This window comes from Anoplophora glabripennis, unplaced genomic scaffold (assembly GCF_000390285.2).
Source record: "Anoplophora glabripennis isolate ALB-LARVAE unplaced genomic scaffold, Agla_2.0 scaffold1208, whole genome shotgun sequence".
NCBI classification, from domain to species: Eukaryota; Metazoa; Arthropoda; class Insecta; order Coleoptera; family Cerambycidae; genus Anoplophora; species Anoplophora glabripennis.
The window spans coordinates 9,642-32,317 of record NW_019417282.1 but is presented as its reverse complement, the minus strand read 5'-3'; the positions used below and the strand labels follow the sequence as shown (position 1 = coordinate 32,317).

The following is a 22,676-nucleotide window of genomic DNA, read 5'->3' as shown; positions in this document are numbered from 1 at the left end:
GATAAACTGTACGTGTGACTGATTTCTTCTCCCCTTATTTCAACACCCTGTATATATACAATTATTTTGCGATGGCTTTCCTCTATTTAAGTAGGTAGTGAAACATTAAGTGAATGGTATAATATTTTATCCTGTTTCAAAACTGTTTCTTCTTAAATTACATCTACTTAATTGATGTACCCTCTGCGCGTCAGAAACAGGATATATGTTTGAATGAACATATATCCTGTCGCCCTCAAAAATGTTTTGATATTATTTTAACACACCCTGTAGTTCCGAAATCTGAGAAATAAAAATATGAAATTAAGTAGGTATGCTGTGCATTATTAAAGTATTTCGAGACCTTTGTCATAGTACTCTAAATTCGTTTGTATAAGCAAGGTTAGTGACGCAAATCGTTTTTCAAAAATGAGGTTCGAAAACACCTGAAAATTAATGGATATTAGAGAAAAATGAGTTAGATCTGCCTTTTGTACCGCAACTGTACGAATAAATAGTTAAAAATAAGCCATTGTCACTCTCATGAAGTAAGTACGTACTGACAGCAGTGTGACATTTCACTAAAAATTTAAAGTACCATCAGTCATCCCTCATCAAAAAAAAACACAAAATTTTTGTATAGTGCGTAGAAGGACAATGAACTGTAAAGAAATTGGATGCTACGATCTTGCATAAAACAGCATGGAATATCCGGCTCATTGGGCCACCATGGCCAAATGTAGTTTGTGTGGAGTCATTCCAGAGAGTGCACCATTGTATCAGTGTCCATTCCAGCACCAATACTGTTTCAACTGCATTAGTGAACTAAGAAAGAATTATAGAGGTACCAACTTATTTTACATCCCCCTTTTGCTATTTCACACTACCCCTGCCTAAAATTCATAAATAAGTACACTGTATAAGTCACCTTATGAATGAACAAACGTGGCGAATTGACGAGTGTTGCAAAATACCTACTGACTGACATTTTCATGTTATATTTTTGGTTCAAGTATCCCACTTCACTACGTTGAGTAATCCCGTATTATGTACGTTCAAATAAGTATGTTCAAAAATAATGATCCCAATTTCAAACTAAACATTTTAAAAATATTCAGGCAAAATTTTTAATGATTCTGTTATGTACTTGTAAATATTAATAGATAATCAAAATGACGTATGTCATATTTTCTGCTAGAGTGGTAGGTAATTTTTATTTAAAAGAAAAATAAGGATAATAAAAATGGTAAATCACATGGTAAAAGAATATTCAAAATTTTATAGTGGTTTACAATTTTGACTCTAAAGAATTTTACTGCATTCATGACGTCTTAATTTGGTATTAATATATATTTTTTTATTTATTAGTATGTTTTGAAGTTATTTATAGTTAATCATATTTCATCAGTACCTTCTTTGTACCGTTAGAGTTGTATTAATTCCTGTTACACACTGAACTCTTATATGGAATGTTTCAAAATAAAAAGACATTTATAAATATTTTTTTAAATCCTCGCTTCAGTATATTCGATCGAGATTATTCTTTTTTCCAGAATAAAAAAATTACCTAGTAGATAATTTACGTTTTTCTCGAATTTGGGAGAATGTATAGTACCTAAAGAAATGTAGGTGTATTGGCACTAGTGAAAACGCTAAGCAACTTGTATATACTCGACATTTTACTGTAAATTTATAATAAACTAGGATCACTTAATTATTATTTTCTTAAATTTTCCATAAGGGATTGCTTTTTAAGGGGATCGCTTTTATGCGTAATTTTCAATGAATTTATAGCAGTCTTTTTTTTTTTTTTTTTGAGAAAACTTGTCATTTTATTTATTTATTTAAGGACAAGGGACAAACACAGGCTTTATAGCCCAAAACAATGTCCACAAATTACTTAAAGCTAATTGAATATAAAAGTACAGAAATGATTATTATAATAGAAAATGTTAATTTTGTCGAGGGCTTTAGAAAATCTAAGTTAGGATTAATATATCTTAACTGTGTCAGTTATACAAGTTTTCTCAAGGGGAAAAGGCAATTTACAAGCCGACAATACATTCAGAATAAGGTTTTGCTTCTTATTTTTATCATTGGGGCTGTCAGAGAGAGCCGCAATTCAATGGCGTGCCAAGCGGGTCCACCGAGAAATACGTCAACCGCTGCCTCAGAATGCCTTTCACGTTCACGTCACGTTAGCATACTGTGGCCCTTGTTATCGTACGCATGTTGCGTAATTAATTCCTATCCGTTGGTGTTTATGGTGGTGTATTGTAGACAATTTAATTTGCTGCTTTTTAATAAATAATGCGTACGCCTATGTCCCGCGGCTCAGTTCTGACAGCCCTATTTTATCATTACATGTCAATTCAGTCGCAACAACGATAAATATTAGATTTTTTTCATTATTATAGCTTGTGTAAAATATTTATACCGAGTGACCAATTTCAAATTTTAACGCCCTAATAAAAGTTGTATTTATTAATCGATTTTGACCGGATTTTCTTTAAAAAATACTATAAACTCCAAAAATTGTACTTTTGGACAAAATTCATAGACGTGATTTTCTTTTGGTCTATTATCAAAAAAGGTAGTGGCAATTTTTTATATAAAATCTGCATACATTATATACCAAATTTTATTAAAAAAAAAAAACGAAATTTAAATATTTTTGCAGACAAACTTAGTAATGAATGGAATAAACATCAAAAGCAGGCATCAAAATTAATTTTAAGGACATTATTAGCAATTAAAATCACAAAGAATTAATCTCCAACAGTTGTTCTATTTAAAAAAATAACCAAGTTCCCAAGAGGTCCAAGTCTCTGATATTAGTAGAGTAATATTACTACAATTAATTTTGTTATCTGTTTTTAATATTCCATGGCTTACAATGTTTGTAATAATAAATGTACTATAATATTTTGTTATTAAATGTATTTACAAAAATATAATTTTTTTTATTAACGTCTAATACAAACTCCTTTAAAAAAGTGCTAATACATTTTCTTGAATTTTAATTTCTAAAATAAGAATTGCAGTATGTCTTGAGGTACAATTTTAGGTCTTCTATATTTGAGGCAAAACGGTCAAAATTGATTAATAAATACAATTTTTATCACTCCGAATAAAGTACATGATTATTTTAAAATGAAATTGCCTTTTGAAGTACATCTGGCAAAGGTGGTATCTATCAGTTTTTCAAATTTGTACAGGAACATTTGGAGAACTAAAATTTAGAATAATGTTTTGATGTATGTATATATTTTAATTAGGAACCAGTTTGAAATTTTACAAACGAGACAGATTTGCATAAGATTTATTGACTTGCCACTATTAATAGTAATACAAAATTGAAATAAAATATACAGGGTGTTCCTAAATATCATGTACATATGGGAGGGAGTAATTCTTTGGCTTATTTCATGACATTTCATATAAACATAGATCCGCAAACAATTCGTTACCAATCTACAGGGTGTTGAAATTTTAAGATTTTTTTAGTTTTTTCTCTATAGCTCCTACAGTTTTTGAGATATTTAGCTCAAATTTGGAATATAGGTTACGCTGTAGGGCTTACATCATTGGGCATACTAAATGGTCGTGTTATTCTACAAAGTGATATATTTTCGGGGGTCATGTCCCCTTTTCTTCCCCTGAACTTTTGTGCGGTGCGCCGCTGGTAGATTCTAAATCGTAAAATATGTTTTGTTGGGAAACTTTTTGGTATCTTATAATTTTTTCGTATCTGCGACCGTTATCGAGAAAAAAAAAATAAAAAACGATTTTATGTAATTTGTTAGATGAAATTGAAATTTTTAAAATGGCCCAGTAGGTCCTGGATTTATTTGCATAATCTCGCATTTGAAATCGTAACTTGGGTCTGTATATGTTTATAAATTAAAGGTTTAAGTTATAAACTGTAAGGTGTAAAATTGTTTTAAATACTCATTATAATCTCAAAACAATGCCAAATTTTACGAATTTTGAAATGGCTGAAATGCATTTCATGTATGGCCTTGCGAATGGAAATGCAAGAGAAGCTAGACTATCCCAATAGAATGATACATGATCAATGAATACTTTCGACAATTGTTGTAACATAGTTTCCTGGTTATGGTTATTATTTAGGTTCTTTGTATTGTAATAAATCATTGCTACCGGGTCATCCCAGCTTTTAACAGGTAGTGGCGAATAAACTGTCAAAATTAATAGAAACAAGAGATTATCTAAATAAAGCCAGAGCCTACTGGACCATTTTAAGTATTTTAATTTCATTTAACGAATTACACAAAATCGTTTTTTTTTTCTCGATAACGGTCGCTGATACGAAAAAATGATAAGAGACTAAAAAGTTTCTCAACAAAACTAAAATTCAATTTTGATTTTAGAATCTACCAGTGGCGCACCGCACAAAAGTTCAGGGGAAGAAAAGGGGCATGACTCCCGAAAAAATATCACTCTGTAGAATAGTGTAAACTACAGTCCAAATTTGAACTAAATATCTCAAAAATTGTGGGAGCTATGGAGAAAAAACTAAAAAAATCTTAAAATTTCAACACCCTGTAGATCGGTAACGAAGGGTTTGCGGACCTATGTTCATATGAATTTTTAGTCATGAATTAAGCCAAAGAATTACTTCCTCCCTTATGTACATTATATTTAGGAACACCCTGTATATTTATTGCCAATATGAATATTTGTTTCAGGAAATATCAAGGGGGGTTCGACCTGTACGATTTGTAAAATATCCGGAGTATTTGCCCAAAGCAAAATAAACACAGATTTCCTAAACAAGATAAAAAACAAACCAGGGATAGGACGACCTTACAGGTACAACACGAATTTGATAAACAGAGGTCACAACTATTCGAGAGCTCACGAGGCCGCACCGACTCACCACAGTCCTCCGCCAAAAATAACCATCGAGAGGCTGTTCCAACTCCCATCCGAGGAAATAAGGAAGATACTGAGCCGGAGGAATGATTCGCCACGCCGCACGGACTCTAGCACATTCTTGGAGGCAGCCGGAGAGAGAGCTGGGAACGTGCAACCCAAGATATGTACTATGCAAAACGGCTTTTTGTCGATGTCAAAAATGCCAATAAAATGCCCTCATAACCCATGCAACAAAATGGTAACATTATCATCCTTCGTCACACACTTCAAGCACGAACACGCTGATATTCCGAGATACAACATCGAAAGAGGCAAGGAATTGTGTATACCCTGCAACGTTTCCATCATAGAACACGACCTGAGTCATTGCCTAGCGATGATCACCGTCTACGAAATTAACAAGATAGACGTTAATAAATCCAAAAGTTCACAGAGCGTCATAAAGACGTGCAGCAAGTTTTGTCAACAGGTGCCGATAAATTCGTTTTGGCTGATGGTGACTGGGTCTGCTGAAAGGAGACCACACTGCTCTTACGCTATTTATTGGCTGTTTACCATATCCGATGAAAATTATCAAAGTACTATAGAGCTCTCGTCCAAGATGGATTCGGTCGCTTTGTCTACATTTTGCGGAATAAATACGAGCAAAAGCGATAATTTCCTCAATATCGCTGAAAATCTAAACTGTTTAATAGTAACCAAAGCTTCTTTAGATGCAATTCTCAGAGAAGGGCCTGAAGTAAATTTAAGAGTCACTGTACATTGATAGGTAGTAAGTTACGGAGTAAAAATTACTGTGATATTGGTAAANCTGAAAATCTAAACTGTTTAATAGTAACCAAAGCTTCTTTAGATGCAATTCTCAGAGAAGGGCCTGAAGTAAATTTAAGAGTCACTGTACATTGATAGGTAGTAAGTTACGGAGTAAAAATTACTGTGATATTGGTAAACGATATTAATAAATATTGTGATATATTGTACGAATTTAATAAAACAATCTGCCGTGCATTTGCGTGATTACTTTCATTGCAAGTAATTAGAGAATAATTTTTCTGTTAAAGTATGTAAACTGACATTTTCCATATGAGAAAACTGCTGATGGTGATACTAAATCATGTTTTTAAAAATATTTTTTATGGTAAAGATGATATACCATCATAGAATAATACTGAATAAAATATCTCATTTAGACCGATCAAATTAACTCATTTAGAGGGGAAAAAAATAAATTGTTACCTGGACTTTTATAAGTGGAAATGGTAAAGGGGCTTATAATAAACGAAAAAAAATAAATGCGTGAGCAGGGACGGCGGAGGGTTGATAACTTTTCAACCCCCCAAGGTTGAAAAGTTATGAAAAATTGTCTCTTTGGAATTTCTGGCGAAAGTTGACGTCAAACAAAAAAAAGTATCTAATACGAAAGTTGTAGACCATGCAAAAATCTACAACTTTTGTAGAGGTAATTTTTTAACATAACCTCAAAATTTCCGATAAAAATGCGAAAAACTGGTCTTTTTCTGATTTTTTGTTTTTTATCTCATTTCCGCAAAAATAATTTAATTTTGACGAAACTTGGTGAAACCTTTCTCTCTCTTAAATTACCTCAAATTTTTTTAGATAAAAAAATCGAGAAGTTTCTGAGATATTCATTTTTTCGGCTTGAAACACTTTCTTTTCAAAGAAAAATTCTACTTAAAAAAATTACCGTACAGAGTTCTGCCGGTAATAATTTTTTTCGTTTTGACATATACTTTTTGGTGAAATACAATGCAATCGCAATTCAAAAATATGCTCAAAAATAAAAAAAGTAAAAAATGACGCAGCAATGAAATTTTCAGTAATTGTTAATTTGTTTAAATTTAAATAAAAATCAAAAACTGATTACACCATTCAATTGTTCGGAAAAAATTAAAAAAAACTGTCTCATTGTTTGACCCAAAACTATTTTTATACAGTATTGCTATAAACATAAGTCGAATAAGTAGTGAATAAATAAAATAAATAATAATTTTTTTTCCGTAGGATCGATTAGTGTACTTATTTTTTTTAAAGTTTGATGAATTCATAGATATACAGTGTGTCCAAGATAAAGATGGGATAGCATTAGGATTTAGGAAACGGTGAAATATACGGGGTGGCTCAGATTAGAAAAAAGTTGTGTTTTTTATACCTAACAATATGCTGTTTGGAAAGTTTTAAAATTCCGGGTAGTTCCGGAAATATCCGGAAAAACCCTAAATTTTGCTAAATTGTTTAAATAAATTACATATTTACAATGCCACTTTTTTCGCTCTATACAATGGCGTGGCGTCAACATTTTTGCAATCCGACATTTGAAATGTTATTACACATTTTTTCATTTCACCAAAAAATATATGTCAAAACGAAGAAAATGATTACCGGCAGAACTCCGTACGATCATTTTTTTAAGTAGAATTTTTCATTGAAAAAAAGTGTTTCAGGGCCATAAAATTGAATATCTCAGAAACTTCTTGATCTTTTTATCTACAAAAATTTGAGGTTATTTAAGCCAGGGAAAGGTATACTTTCACCAAGTTTCGTCAAAATTAAATTATTTTTGGGGAAATGAGAAATAAAAAACGAAAAATCAGAAAAAAAAAACAGTTTTTCGCAATTTTCTCGGAAATTTTGAGGTTATGTTAAAAAGTGACCTCTACAAAAGTTGTAGATTTTTGCATGATCTACAACTATTGTATTAGATACTTTTATGTTTGACCTTAACTTTCGCCAGAAATCCCAATGATACAATTTTTCATAACTTTTCAACCCCCCAAATCAAACCTCCGCCGCCCCTGCTAACGCATTTATTTTTTTTAGATTTATTATAAGCCCTTTTACCATTTCCACTTGTAAAAGTCCAGGTAACATTTTTTTTTTCTCCAAGTGTAATTTGGTTGGACTAATTTCCAACCTATAGCGCCAATTTGAGTACCTACTCTAATTACGGAACAGTTAGATAAAAATTACAGAATTTTCTAAGCAGATATAGGGTACACATACCACAAATACAAGAATGTGTCCCCCGACGTTTAGAATAAAATATTTTTTTTCCGGAAATTCTGAAAACTTCGAGGTAAGTTGTTGAGGGAAACTAATGAAGACTTAATTTATAATAAAATAGTTCAATCCTTCAGATTACAGAACTTCAATTTAAAACATTACTATTCTACAGGAAAATTTTTACATGAAAAGAAAAGATATTTTCAGTACTTCGTAATCGGCCATCGATATATTTCAGATTTACATTAATTCACGTATCATATTCATATTTCAGTAATACATAAATATACGTAAAAACTCAAAATAAAATTTTAAATTTAAAGTTTTCAAACAATATACAGTGTTCTGATTATTATATTTCAAACTGCTAGTGATTCAATAATGTTTCGCAGTTAAATGATAATCAAACTCAGGTTAACATTGCTAAGAAATGACAAATATTAGAAATAATGCGAACAGGCAAAAGTAGTTCAAACAAAAGTGATAATTTTTATACTAAAGGAGCCAATGTCAAATTAAACCACATATTCGACATATTGTAATTTAATCCTGATTGCAATTATTAAAATATTAAGCTAATTTCTCCAACATTGGAAAATTAAATATACTCAACAAGATCCCCTTACACTTATGTAGACTCACTGTTGGTGGTCCATAAAGAACCTGCTGTTTTTGATCAATGTCTATACAGAATATAATAGATTGTCTCTGTTGCTCCATAACAAAACCTGCCTTCAAGCTTTCATCAGTTGCACTGTTGTTAATTAAATTTTAAATTATGTTTAAACCCCAAATTAATTTGTAAACTAAACACTACTCTGGAGTTATAAAAATGTACAAGAAAGTTTAGAAACATGTTTTTTTAACTTCAAAGTAGTAAGTATTAAAAACATGCTTGAAAAGTATAAAGATTTAACTTGCAACTGAAACACAGCTAGAAATTAGTAAGTAGTGTTAGCCATATAGCCCAATTTTGTCTGTAAGGAGATCTGTCACAATACGTGGTACCTAAATTCTGAAATATCAGTAGCTTTTCGATCTTTCTAATTGCATTACAATGTTTTCATGTTGGTGCTTGAGTAAATTCGTCCAATATAACTTATGCTGATTGTTGACCCATTCCTTTATTGGGCGCCGTACTGTGATTTTGAACTCCCGTAGCAGGTTCACTGCTAATATAAGGAGTAGACGAAGGTTTTCCTAATTAATTTGTTATCCGCAATAAGTTTTCTGGTACCAGCCATTTCCAAACAAGCTTAGACGTGACGACGTGACTTGGTCCCATTTATTTCTATAAATCCTCATATTATTCTCTCTTGTACAATGTAGGAGGTACTGCATACAATACTGATTTGAAAACGGAAGTTAGTGCAAAGTTGGGTGAAATGCTACAACCACTGTTTCTTACTTTACTGAAGATATCAGCTGCTTGGTCTTTGACCTATTTGTATACCTTGTAATAGGTGATATCCATGCGTTTATTAGTATGTATTTCATTTAGGTTGTAGCCTCAAAGTTTCTGATAAAACTATGGAATTATAAGGTCCTTCTCCACGCTTGATATGAACTCAATAGTCCTCAGGAGCATACGACAGCCTGAAGAATTCGTTGCAACCTCTCCAATTACCAGGAACTGAAGAGGAGGCAAGATTTCTGTCAAACGAGCCTGTGTCTCTTGCCTAAATCTGCAGCATAGCGCCTTCACTTCTCGATCTTAATCCACTATACCAAAGCTGATTTTTGTCCTCTTCGTGATTCTATTCAGCAAATAGCTCCAAGTAGGTCTCCTAAGATGACTCTATATTGTTATTCTCTCGCAGCTGCAGGTGTTTACTGTCCCAGTTCGTATAGCTTTCTTCTGGTAGATGCTGATTAGATTGATTTGGAAGGACTAATTATTTACTCCTTTACATGTCAATCTTGTAACATGACAATATTTAAAGCCTTCTGCGTTATATCTTTGCTATATTGTTGGTTTATTCTAAACAATAATGACTAAGTTATTTACGAGTCAAAGACTCTTGCGAGGCATATTCAGTTCTCATCCCCTTTGACCCGGGTTATCACAGTTTTGTTGCATTTGAGGTAGGGTAAACCAAAATCCCTCTTAGCAAGCAACATATCCACTTTAGGGAAGTATTGCTATCTCAATGTTCAACAACGTATTTAAATGTATTCCTTTTGTATTGCAACACATATTCAGTCTTCTCCATTAGTCGGCAAAGAGCTGTTTCTTTTAACAGTCCTCCTCTATAGGCAAACTTTTTTTATGTAGAAGTTGGTTTACCAATACATTATCCACAATATGCCTAACTAGTAGTTTTTTTCTAAAAAGAGAAGACGAAAGACTTTATCAACTATATCATTCTGCTTGTAGATATCATCCATTTCACTATCTACCAATTTTCCTTAGACGCCCACCTTCAAGTTCCAGTTTTGTATTTTGGTAGTTCAGTCATGTCATAACTGGGTAAGTAATTATCTTATTGTTTTCTCTCGTATTCTCCATCAATTTAAAATTATTTAGAAAGAATATTATACATTCTGGCATATTCTGGAGTGTTTCCTTACAATTTCCTTCTCCATGAGTCTCTATTGGATTTACTGAGAGCTTCATTATACCGAGTTGGGGCTCTTTTGTTACCTTCTCACATGCTTTGATGGCTATGGGCATCATATTTACAAGAAGTCAACTTTTTATCTTTAGAAATGCATATCATAAGTTTGTTATCTCAAATTCTAATATTTTTTACATAATTTTATAAAACAATATAAAATTCAGCATTTCGTCCGCGTTGACATCAAAAAAATATGGTGACTTTAAAATAACGTGCTATAAAGTTATACAAAGGAATATGTTGTTATAAAATTTTCCTCTGTAGTTTAACTCTCTGCCACTGTGATATACTTGGTAAAAATGTAACAATAGGTAACACTGATGAGCGCACATTACAACCAAGTTAGTGACGTAGACAAATGCAATTTAAATGACGAATTATAATTTCACTATTTATTATAATAATAATAATTTCAAATTAGTATTCTGAGGAACATGTACCCCTAAATGAAACCACTTAAAGTTACATACGTATGCATTCTTGTCCTTTTACCATTAAAATATGAAAACAATCTAAATATAGCAAAATATACGAGTTGATTCATATAAAAATTGTACTTTTTATAAATATCTGGTATACTTCTTCATTTTTTTTCTTTTCATTTAGTCAGCAAAAACATTTCTATTTTGGTAATTTGACTACTTCAACGGATCTGTGATACATTGGCAACAGATAGGATGGTTGAGTTACTTTGTGATATATGAAAAAAAATAATTAGGTACAAGAAATTAAATATGATTAACAGCCAACTCAGGTGAACAACATTGACGTATGAGAGCATTGTAATTTTCAATCTACTGACGCACCAGGATGTTATCATGTTGCATCGTGATGGTAACATATTGTTATACTCGCATATCCTATCAAAATTAATTTTTATAACGCTGTACTGCTGTCAAATGAATATTTATTTTATTAATAAATTGAAGTAAATATAAAATTAATTACTTGTTAACTAGTGTTAACCTTATTTTAACAATTTTAAAATATAAAAAGATAAATCTTATTTCCATAAGTTTCTATATCGATTTTGAAAAAAAGGAAATAAATAAATGTATAGGATTGTAATTTTGGGAACTGTATTTAGCATGAATATTTTGATACAGGATCATTCACATAACATTCTACTTTCCTTTCTATCTAGAAAAAACTAGTAAAGACCAAAGTTTTAGGAAAATTTCTTGCAATTTCAAACAAGTATACTGAACGCTGATTTGTTCAATGGCAGCTTTAGCAGTCACCACTGAAGATGAAGGCAGTGAAGAACGTTAGGAAGCATTGGATGTAACTCTATGGAACATCTCAAAAGACCACCATTGTACCAGGAACGGTTCCGTCCGTAACGGCCATAGAACCAGCAATAAGAACCAAAATGATCAGGGCGAGTCTAAGGGTTCTGATAGCGGATCTGCCCCACAGAGTCTAGCCCCAGAACAACAAAAGCATACCCTAACTAAGGAAGGGCGAGGGTTGTGAAAGTATTAGATTCACAATTAAAGCATTGGTAATTTTTTTCAAAGCCAAATTAAATTATTTTAAAATTACTAAGTAATGATATTCCCCAAATCACAACAAATATTAGGAAATAAGTATAGGCGGTAACTGTCTGAATAATAAGACCACAATAAAGCAGTCTTATGATGGTTCTATATAAAATAGTTTAATGTTAACAAGGACTGTAGGATTTTATCCCAGCACCAAATAATTTATCCATGCAGACATTTAATTTTAACTGAAATTATGCTAATTTATAGGTTCAAACGGATTTATATAGACCAACAAAATCTCATAGGTAACTAATCCTAATCATACTTATGCGCAAGTACTTAATGATTCATTTATTACTTTCATAAGAGCTAAATATCTTAACAAGTATTTTAAAAAATCAGAACAGTTTTATTCTGAAACGGGTCATTTTCCCATAGTGTTCACTTTTGACCACATGTATACAGTGTCCCCCTAAAATCGTGCACAAATTCATTATTAGGTAAACAAAAGAAATTATTAAAAATTCCCGAAACAGGTCGATTTTTGAATTTAATTTACTATTTTTTCAAATAATAATTTAATATACATATAATATATAATATATTACCTATGTTCGAGTAATGACGTCATCACAATTTTTTTTAAATGGAACCCCACTTTTTTTCCAATTTTCGGATTGCCCTAACTGAGCTGATTCCAAAAATATACCACAAGTTGCTTCTAATTGTTACAGGGAGGACAACAATACCCACATTATTTACAAATACTAAATTTATTTACAAATAAATAAACGTACTAAAAATTGAATCAAATCACCACATATTATTTTAAAATGTCATTATTTTTTGCTATAATTTCTTTGATGCTTTTTTAATTTTATCTGCCTGATAGAACGTGCTCGTGTATTTCTTGCAGGCAATCATTTTTAAATAGTTTGTTAAGATTGTACAAGTAAATCCATTTTGAATTATTCTTCCTTAAAATATTGAGTATTTTTGAATTAATTAAAAAACATGATTCTAAGTGAAACCGAACGGATTGAATTTCTTTTGTTTACCTAATAATGAATTTGTGCACGACTTTAGGGGGACACTGTATTCTGAACAATTTTCTACAAAAACAAAGGAAAATTTATGTCACTATTTTCTGTGTAAAAACTGTATTCACGTACACATAAATTGTATCGACTTAGTTTTATAATATTAATAATTAAAATTGATTTTCAGAAAGACAGTCATTATAAAATTTAAGAATTTTCATAAATTTTTAAATATAATAAGAGGTACTCAAAATTTAGAACTACTTTTATACATTTCAACAGTAAACAGTTGGTCGTTTGAAAATTTTGAAATTACCACCATGTTTTAGCCAGCTTTCCATAAACGCTTGAAAACTTATAAAATAATTTCATTAACCTGATATGCTTTTTTCTATTGGTATAACACATTTCTGTTTTGCTACAAGCTATACATTGAAGAGTGAGTGGATAAAACAGATTTAGAGATTATTATTTAAGGCAAATTCAGCTTTTCATGGCATAATGAAAGCATAAAAAAATAAGTTATACGAGTAAGTTTCATTAAGCTCTGTAGGTTTGCACAAAGATAACAGAGTAAATTCTTCGTAAATATAATGTTTTAAAATTTCTTTAAGCATTGACCTTTGAGAATCACTTGAAGATCGTTAATCTTTGGAGCCTTTTTTGGTTTATTAGCCTCCTATGATTACTGTTACAGAAATATAGATTAGTCAATAGTTTTATAATTAGCTCTTATGTAAGTCCTATACGCTATTAAGAAAAACGTAAATTGTTACTTGATCTGGATGACATAAACAATTATTATACTTTTCAAAAATTAATTTACCACTGTTGTGTCACTGTTAGAGAAGATTTTCAAGCTTGTTTTAGCTATTGATACAAATATGCCTGAATTTACATTAAATGAGTACGCAGATATGCATTTCTTATTACAACCTAGAATTGTTATTTTATCAAGAAGGATTTTCAAGTAAATAAAAAATATAATAAAAATTTCGAAAACTTGTATATCCTGTATCTCGGAAACGGTGAGCTTTTAGATATGAATGTATTTGGGTAAGTCTCATCTATTTTGTCTGTACAATCACCCCTTGTAAGGCCAGTAATACATGAGACACCCTGCACTTCACTGTAACTAGAACAAAGAGAAAATAAATTCGAAGAAGCGACAAATATACAGGGTGTTCCATTTAAAAACCCAAAAAACTTGGTTTATATTTTCGAAATGCAACACTCGATTGTTTTTTTTAATATATTTCTTTGAAATCGCAAAGAAATTTCCTAAAACTTTGGTATTTACCATTTTTCCTAGACAGCAATGTAAAAAAGATATAGGGAGATAGAATGTTATGTAAATAACCTTGAACTGTGTTCATAATAAAATTGTAGTGAACGCGAGTTGCATGACATCAAGTCGCAGAGAAAGCAATACAAAATTTAACATGCCCCCTTGTTATAATATATTGGTAAACTTATTGTCTTTTGCGTTTACTAGGCATAGACCCATATGAAACTAAATTAGAGCTAGCACTCTTCGACATTTATCTTCAGAAAAGGTCACCGTTCCGAGGATATTCCTAAAGGAATGCATTTATGCATTTCAAAGACAAATTATCATTTTATCAGTTATCAATATATGGTAGGTACAATGTTTTTAATTTGTATATACCAGCAATAATCTGTTTGCTATTTGGGATTTATTGTAAAGAACTAAAATGAAACTCATGCAAACAAATCATTTTAAGTAGCAATTTCCGGAGTTATACAACAACACAAATAACATAATTAATAAAATTGCGTGCTTCGGTTTGTACAAATGATTTCTCAAATTTTATTTTTATTTTTTGAAATTGTTTTTACAGGCAACTAATGGTTTTTTATATACAGTGTGTCCCAGTATATGTGGGCAATCTCTCAATACATGGGCAGGAGACGTTAAAATAACAAGTCAAGTCCCTATAAAAATTTTCCCTAGAGGGCCCCCCTACGGAGATTTAGGCCCCTAAAGGATGCCCCTGAAAATCAATTTTTTTTATATCTTTTAAAATACTTTGGGTAATTTAATTATTTTTTAATACGATGAACAACAGATTCCTTAAAAATTGGCCCATGAAAACAATTTGGCTTATTTGGTTTGCCAGGGACGGACTAGCTGTAGCACAATAATATCATTTTTTTTACACTCTTTACGATAAAGGCACAAAAATAATATTTTTAGATAGCTGGGACCTTAATCTCTTGCGTTTTCGAGAAGAAACTATTTTTGTTTAATATGATTTTTTATATCCGTAAAGAGAAATAAACCGCTGAAATTTGCATTATTTCCGTGCCTATATAAAAAAAATGCCACTTTTATTTACATTTTCAGGAGCGTCCTTTAGGGGCCTGTATCCATAGGGGGGCCCTATAGGGAAAATTTTTATAGGAGCTTGTCATGTTATTTTAACGTCCCCTATATAAATCCCACAGCTTGCGCACATATTTGTATGTAGATACATCATATGATACTTGAAAAACTCATATATTTGCAAGCCACAAACGGTAATGTTTACATTTTTGTAAATTAGGACTGGTATATGTGGGATATGATTAGATATGAATATAATAAACTGTGTTTAAACCTCTTCCGCAACATCGATATTATCATCTATATCTTTTCACATGTATTTCAGGAAATGTTATTTTATTTCAGAGACAGTTTTATGTCAAAAATCTTATTTGAACTGTTTTTCATTTACTTGTGGTGTCCCAAAATTCTCGCAAGATTACCTTTATTATCACGGCAGAAAAGTACACTGGTATTTTATGACAAGTCAAGCTGGCTTTCAAAAACTGTGGCAAAATATACAAAATGATTTTAATTATTCCATTATTGCGGTTTCATACAAACAGTTGAATGTCGGACACTAACGACTATAATAATAACTTAATAGCTGCCTGGAATATATTGTTTTTTAAAATACAGAATATATTTCCTGAAAACAATTTGTGGTTTCTGAAATATAACTGAAGTTGTCTGACTTCATTTAATATTATATTTAACATTAAAGCTGACTATTTGAGGAACAACTAATCCCTCTAAATTTCCTCAAATAACATTTCAGAGACTTTCTGAAAATAAATTGTCGGTTTTATGAAATATATCTGAAAAAAATGTAGTAGCTGCAGCTTTACAATTTCCTTCGGGATATTTCATATCTATTCTAAAAAAAATTGTTACCATTTGCCAATTTCTTTAAAAATCTCAATTAGGGGCTATTAATATTCTTCATGAAACAGTTATTTTCATAGCAAGGTCAAGAAGTGCGGAGTACTTATAAAACGAACGTTAAAATAAAAATATTTTGGATTTTGTCGCCTCGTTCTATAAATTTGTTTGACAGCTGTAAAATATTAATACCTAGGAAATAGTTCCACCGCAAATTCCGTCTAAAATATTATTTCACGTAAGCTACTCCAAACTGTAAATTAAAATATTTTTGTTAGAACGTATTTGTACGTAACAAATTGTCTATTATAATGAATATTTACTAAAATTATGGAATAAGAGAAATTGATGAACACTTTTTCACTTCTCATTGCTAGCTAATATGACATGGTACATGTAGCATGTTAATTAATTCCATATGCATGTTTCTTCTGTATTCCAATTACATTTCTAAATATTAATGGATACTTACGCCTAATGGAATAGTAGATTATATGACTTTCTACGAGTATATTCGTATAGCTAAAGAGGTGACTGACATATTGACAACACGATTTCTTCATTATACTTCATTAGGTCCACAAAGCATAAACTATATAGAGCGGTAACTGCTACGGTATAAGATATACAGGGTGTTTTCAATGTGATACATGCATGCACACAGCACAGTAACAGTTAGGCAATGGCTTAATTTAAAATATTCCAATCATTGAATAGGTCGCGTTAATAAAGCAGCTGTCCTTTGGCGTGCACGCTCACCCGACCTAACACCCATGGATTTTTTTTTGAGGAAATATGAAAAGTATCGCTTATGCTTCTCCAGTTGACAGTGTTGAAGTGCCACAACAAAGAATATTTTGGCCACTGACGAGATCAGCAACAATCACGAAAATATTGCACGAGTACGTCACAACTTTAACAGGCGTATTAGACTGTGTTTAGAATAAAATGGAAAGTATTTTGAAAATACTGAAAATACTTTACAAATTGTGGAGGGACAAGTCCATCCATTGGAAGGCGCTGTTACAGTATTTTTTGCAAAATGTACTGTATACTTATGTGTTGTTTACTGAACTTGCACAAAGCAGAATTTTGTAGGTAGATTCAAGAATTTATTCATATTTGAGTTAAAAATGAGGTGATGCTGCAACTATATTTTATTTAATCACTAATAGGTACGTAAGTTCTTATTTAAAAATAAATAATTTTGTAATTTTATTCCATTATTAATATTTAATACACTGGCAGAGAGCAACCTGTAATATCGCAGGTACTATGAAAGCACGGCCTATTACCAACTGGGCAAACTGATTTTTTAACTGATTATATTACAAAAAATAACTCATGTGCGACCTACATGTCGCAACCAGTATAGAATTATACCGCTGGATCATTCATCGGTTGTCTCACCTATGACATACTGACGAGAATTAATAAGTATAAAACCGGTATATGACTGGGCGTGGGGCTGACGAATGATTCCAGCTGTTTACTAGATATTGCATGTAGTCCCCAGAGTAGTACCTTCCCGCAATGTCATCAATTAAAAATTTATAGACGTACAAAATATCTTGTCATTGGCGCATAAAATAAAATATATGTGTTTTTGTTGTATCTTCTATTTTTAATTCAACGTCGTATCTCATTTTTCAACTTACTTTTTAATTTATTTCAAATAAGCTTTTTATTTTCATACTGACACGGAAGATCATATACCTCACTAATTCCTTCATTAGGTTCTTAATTGAAAATTTATAACTTTTTGGCGAACATGATTTGATACAAGATGCGTTACCGAAGGCCGACAAGATTCGACAACATGAAAAAATATTTAAAGCATGGAGATTTGATATCAGCAACAATCAGTTTTAATAAAATAAACGTGAAAACTGATACATCAGAGTGAAGTAAGTAAATTTGTTGTTTAAATAGTTTATTATTTTAAGTATATTTATTTTGTAACAAAACCTCCATTTCCTCACCTCGGTGTCTCACTATTAGGGATATTACGTTTTCATTCACGAGCCAGATATTTGCCATAGCAGTTGCTTCGAATTGTTTTAGGTCTGACACTTCCCCAACAATCTTGATGATGGAGGAGAACTACCTTCAGCTTTAATAAATTATTTTGCGAACAACTTTTCAAATTTCTGAATAGACTATAACTTCTCCATAACAATTTCTTCTTCAACAGATTCTTCAAAATCTTTTAGTATATCCTTAATTACATGGAAACTATTCTTCGTTTCATGTCTTGGAAATTTTTTATATCCTGTAAACTGTTCTTCTTTTCTATTCCATGTTATCCTTGTTCTTCATCATCTTTTACACATATTTCTTTCATTTCATCACAGCTATTTTTATATATATCTGCTCATATCGCATATATTTAATTTCCATTAATTCCCGTTAATTTCCATTAAGCTTCAAAGCTTCTTCCATTTCTGAACATCTTGACCTCATAACAGGTATTCACTTACTCTCGAACTTCAAACTTACTCACTTTTGACACCAATATAATGAATGTGGCACTTGTGCATTATGTAACCTTTTTTGTGTTCTCGAATTTAGCCGCCGACAACGCTTTAGCCTTCTGTAATCAAATCGAATCTAGTATGGAATTTTTTAGAAACGTCATAAATAAGGACAGAGTAAGTGAGTTTCCGTATCACATCAAATTTTCTGTTGCTTATTTCAATTGAGAATATTAAAAATGGGTCATTTTGTTGGATAAGATAATACTTGACTATATGCTTTTGTTTCATAAATGCACTTTAATTAAAGATGATTGCACAAACTGGATTCGATTTTACCAAATCTTTTGGATGCTTGCTTCAGTTTCCGCCGAATTTCACTATGATTTCGGCCGAACCTTTCTTTTTTTTGCTAACTATCTTTACCTGTGCTGTCTTACTCATGAATCGTAATCATCGCTGAATTCAAGCTCAAATGTCTCTTGGAGCTTATTAGTGTATTTTATAGATGTCTTAAATAAATTATAAACATTTCACTCAACTTTTGTTTAACATCTAGCTGCTTTGTTTTTTTTTGTTTCAACATCTCTTGCTTTTGTACATAAATAGAACAAAACTGGTGGGAAAAAAAAAACTAGATTATATATATGATAAAGTATAGATTCATCAAATGTAAAACTGAAAAACTGCCTGTTTGTAGCTACAACTTCCTCAAAATTGCAAATCATGCGCTTTCTTCCACTTTTTTAGGAGCCAATTTTTGAAAAACCGGAAAAAAAATCGTAGCAAGCTATTTCAAGGAGTGGCCCCTATTTAAATAAAAATATTTGAGCATCATTTATTTTTTAGTAAATACATGAATAGCTTGTTCACTTATTAACCGGAACGCTTTGTTATATGAAACTGATTGAAACTGATATGAAGTGCAAGCACTATATCGTTATATTAAACATAAAATCATTTTAATCATTATCAAACATTTCACTTCTATTTTTCAAATTTCGCTGAATTTTTCTTCAGAATTCTTAAAGATTTCATGCAAAATTCATCAAACTTCGAGATTTATGTATCTTATAATCTCTCACATTTATCTTGCATCTATTTCGAGGAAACATTACGCATCTGACGTGATTTTGGAACGTAAATATTAACCCTGCCTTGTTTACGATTGTCAATGATTCCGGAATGAGTAGGGGTTAATCAATTTGTTTGTGACATCAACCGTAACCATAAGTCACAATACTACTGAGTTTGCCTTTTAGAACAGAACTGAAAAATTTGTAAATATAGAAGACTCTATTTTATTAAACAAAAATTAATTTTATTGGAATTAAACAGTTCATTGTTTAATTTGTTAATTTAGGATTTTGACATTTCTGAAAAAAAACGAAATTAACAATCTTTGAAACTTTTGTGAAAATCTAATCAATGATGTTTTATGAGACTATTCCTTTAGCGCAAGATTTTTTATTTAATTATTTTTTTATCTGTTAGTAAAGTACCCAAGTGTGCTGTCTTGTCTCTGTCTTTTTTAACACAGTGATGTTTAGGTTTTTAATTTTCTACAATAAACAAACAAAAATAGACATGATGACATGAATTTAAAACCAAATTGTTCAAAAAAGAAAACTACGGTTTGAAAAGAAAACTACGGTTTGATTCAAGTAGATATTCATCGAAATAATTAATGTAGCTGGTGTGCTCTACAGAGTGTTTATATTTATGTGACAAAAAAGTCTCTTACTTCCTGTATATGCCAAAAACTAAAACTTCAATAAAAATGTCTTCCTTAGCATCATTATTGAGCAATAAACTTATAATTAAAAAAGATAATTAAAATCACATTAGCCATTCACGAAAATATCACCTGTGAAATTCGAGTCAAGTTTTAGCGGTGTGTTAATTTCGAAGGGAAGTTTATTTATTTTTGTTTAGTATATTTTATTTAATTGTCGCTGAAAAATAAAGCCATATTTATTTATACTTTGAAAAAATATTACCCTATTCCAAGATTATGAAATTTCCCAAAAAATTTTACCAATTTCAACTGATGCAACTGTGTAATTATATCATTATATGTATTCTACTCCCATAGCTGATCGTTAATATTAAATTTCTATATAAGAATAGGTATATTCAGTTTCAGCAGATAAACATACCAATGATTTTATTTTAATATATTTTCAAAGAAGCGTAGGTTGATATTAGACATATTCCTTAAATTCATATTAACTGAATTCAAGCATAAGTAAATATTAACATCAAAGAAAATATTTAAATCCACACAAACGCATAAAACTTTATGAATGAAAATGTAAACGATATTTTCGAATTTTGTTAGAAATTTTTGTAGATATAATCAAATGTATGTACGTTAACATATGGTTCATTTCATTTGCATCAAAACAGAATAATAAAAATATATTTTTATCCCAATGTATCAATTGTTTAACAAGGATTCACATAAAAAGTCTTAAATAACTCTCATGTAGCAGAGACTTGATGCGAAACTAATAAGCACCTTAAGTTAATCTTATGGGAAACTTAAAAAAATGGTTATTAGCTCCACAATTGTACCTATTATGGAATAAAAAATGTTGATTATATGTTGTTGCATATGGTGAAATCTACAAAATGCATATTTCTTAGTTTTAAACAGATTATAATCGACTATGTATTATACAATATAATTACATATTTCCACTGGTATAAATTTTTAAAAAATTGACGGATGCACTGGGTGCACGAGGAAAAAATAATTCCTATTATGGAATGCGGTACTTACTTTGTCAAATAAGAGGTTCCAGTTTCTGAAACTGAAATGTCTAAGTAAAGAAATCTTACAGGATCAAGCACATCCACCACTCGAGAAATCAACGTACGCACATTTCATGCAAGCTGCCCTCATATTTTGGCCCGAGTTCTAATTTGATTACTAATCGAGTCGCGGTGATCGATGTCAACAATCAACAGGTTAAACACAGAACAATTGAGAGTGGTGCAACAATATAACGACACTCTTGGCCGTCTGCCCGTGATCTACTTCCAGCCTACCGCGATGACTGTGATTGTCTCCGCCGCCTGCTATTCGGGTTTGTAACGAAAGAAAATGGCAGTAATTAAAACGAATATACCGAATCAATCCATGAGTACATTCAATAGCCGTCTGATTTTTTCATAGCTAGGTTAGGTTTATGAGCACACGATGGAAGGCAAGTCGATAGTTGCCGAACGTTGTACAACACACTGGCGTTGCTAGGATAACTTCCACGGGCAGAAACTATAATTGGGTTTGTACGGGGTGGCTTTAAAATTCATGATGTTGATAATTTGTTTCTTCTCTCGCACATTTCGAAGGAGATCCTCCAACGTTCACTCCCTAAATTAAACCGATTAAAGGGAAAGTCCATAAACAGATTTATTTGACATTAATTCAAAAAAAATAAACTGTAGGGAGGATAAATTTTTTTTTTAGAGATTTTTTACGGTTAATACATTTCTATTGTGATATTTAACTACGAGTCGCCCCAAAAAAAAGTTATAGACAAGAACAATTCGATTGATGATAGAGTTGACCCTAATCTCGAATCAATTGTAGGTATTAGTCACTGAGGCAATTGTATCATTAAGAAAGAATGAACAATTTTCAGTAGTAGTCTCACATGACAGTGATAGTAAATTGAAAATAGTTCAATAATTTTTTATAAACGAAGGGCTAGAGTGGCTATTGGCATGGCAACAGCTTGCAGAAATATTTGCGAGAATTATTTTCTATTCTATCGAACACTGATTCGATAGATTATTTTTTGACTTTTTTAAATCAGACATAATTTTTGAATATTATATTTTAATTTTAATGAGTCTTCCAATTTGTAACCTCTGCCCTCACAAAACGAAAGAAATTGCTTTCAAATTGACGCGTTGTACATCAGTATCGTAATATGTGT

The 22,676-nt window shown here is 31.2% G+C and overlaps 2 protein-coding genes across 2 annotated transcripts in view; one reads left to right on the top strand and one right to left on the bottom strand.

The window, feature by feature from the left end:
- The window catches only part of LOC108916011 (protein phosphatase PP2A 55 kDa regulatory subunit), a 76,821-nt gene extending 54,932 nt beyond the window's left edge, over positions 1 to 21,889 (bottom strand). The window contains exon 1 of the mRNA XM_018722191.1: positions 21,515 to 21,889. The gene's annotated coding sequence lies outside the window, so the exon portion shown is untranslated. The remainder of the gene's footprint in view (positions 1 to 21,514) is intronic.
- Positions 682 to 5,647, top strand: LOC108916008. The gene is made up of 2 exons (XM_018722186.1): positions 682 to 823; positions 4,692 to 5,647. Exons 1-2 carry the CDS (start codon positions 682 to 684, stop codon positions 5,645 to 5,647), a joined length of 1,098 nt encoding a protein of 365 aa, XP_018577702.1.
- Positions 21,890 to 22,676: the final 787 nt, after the last annotated feature.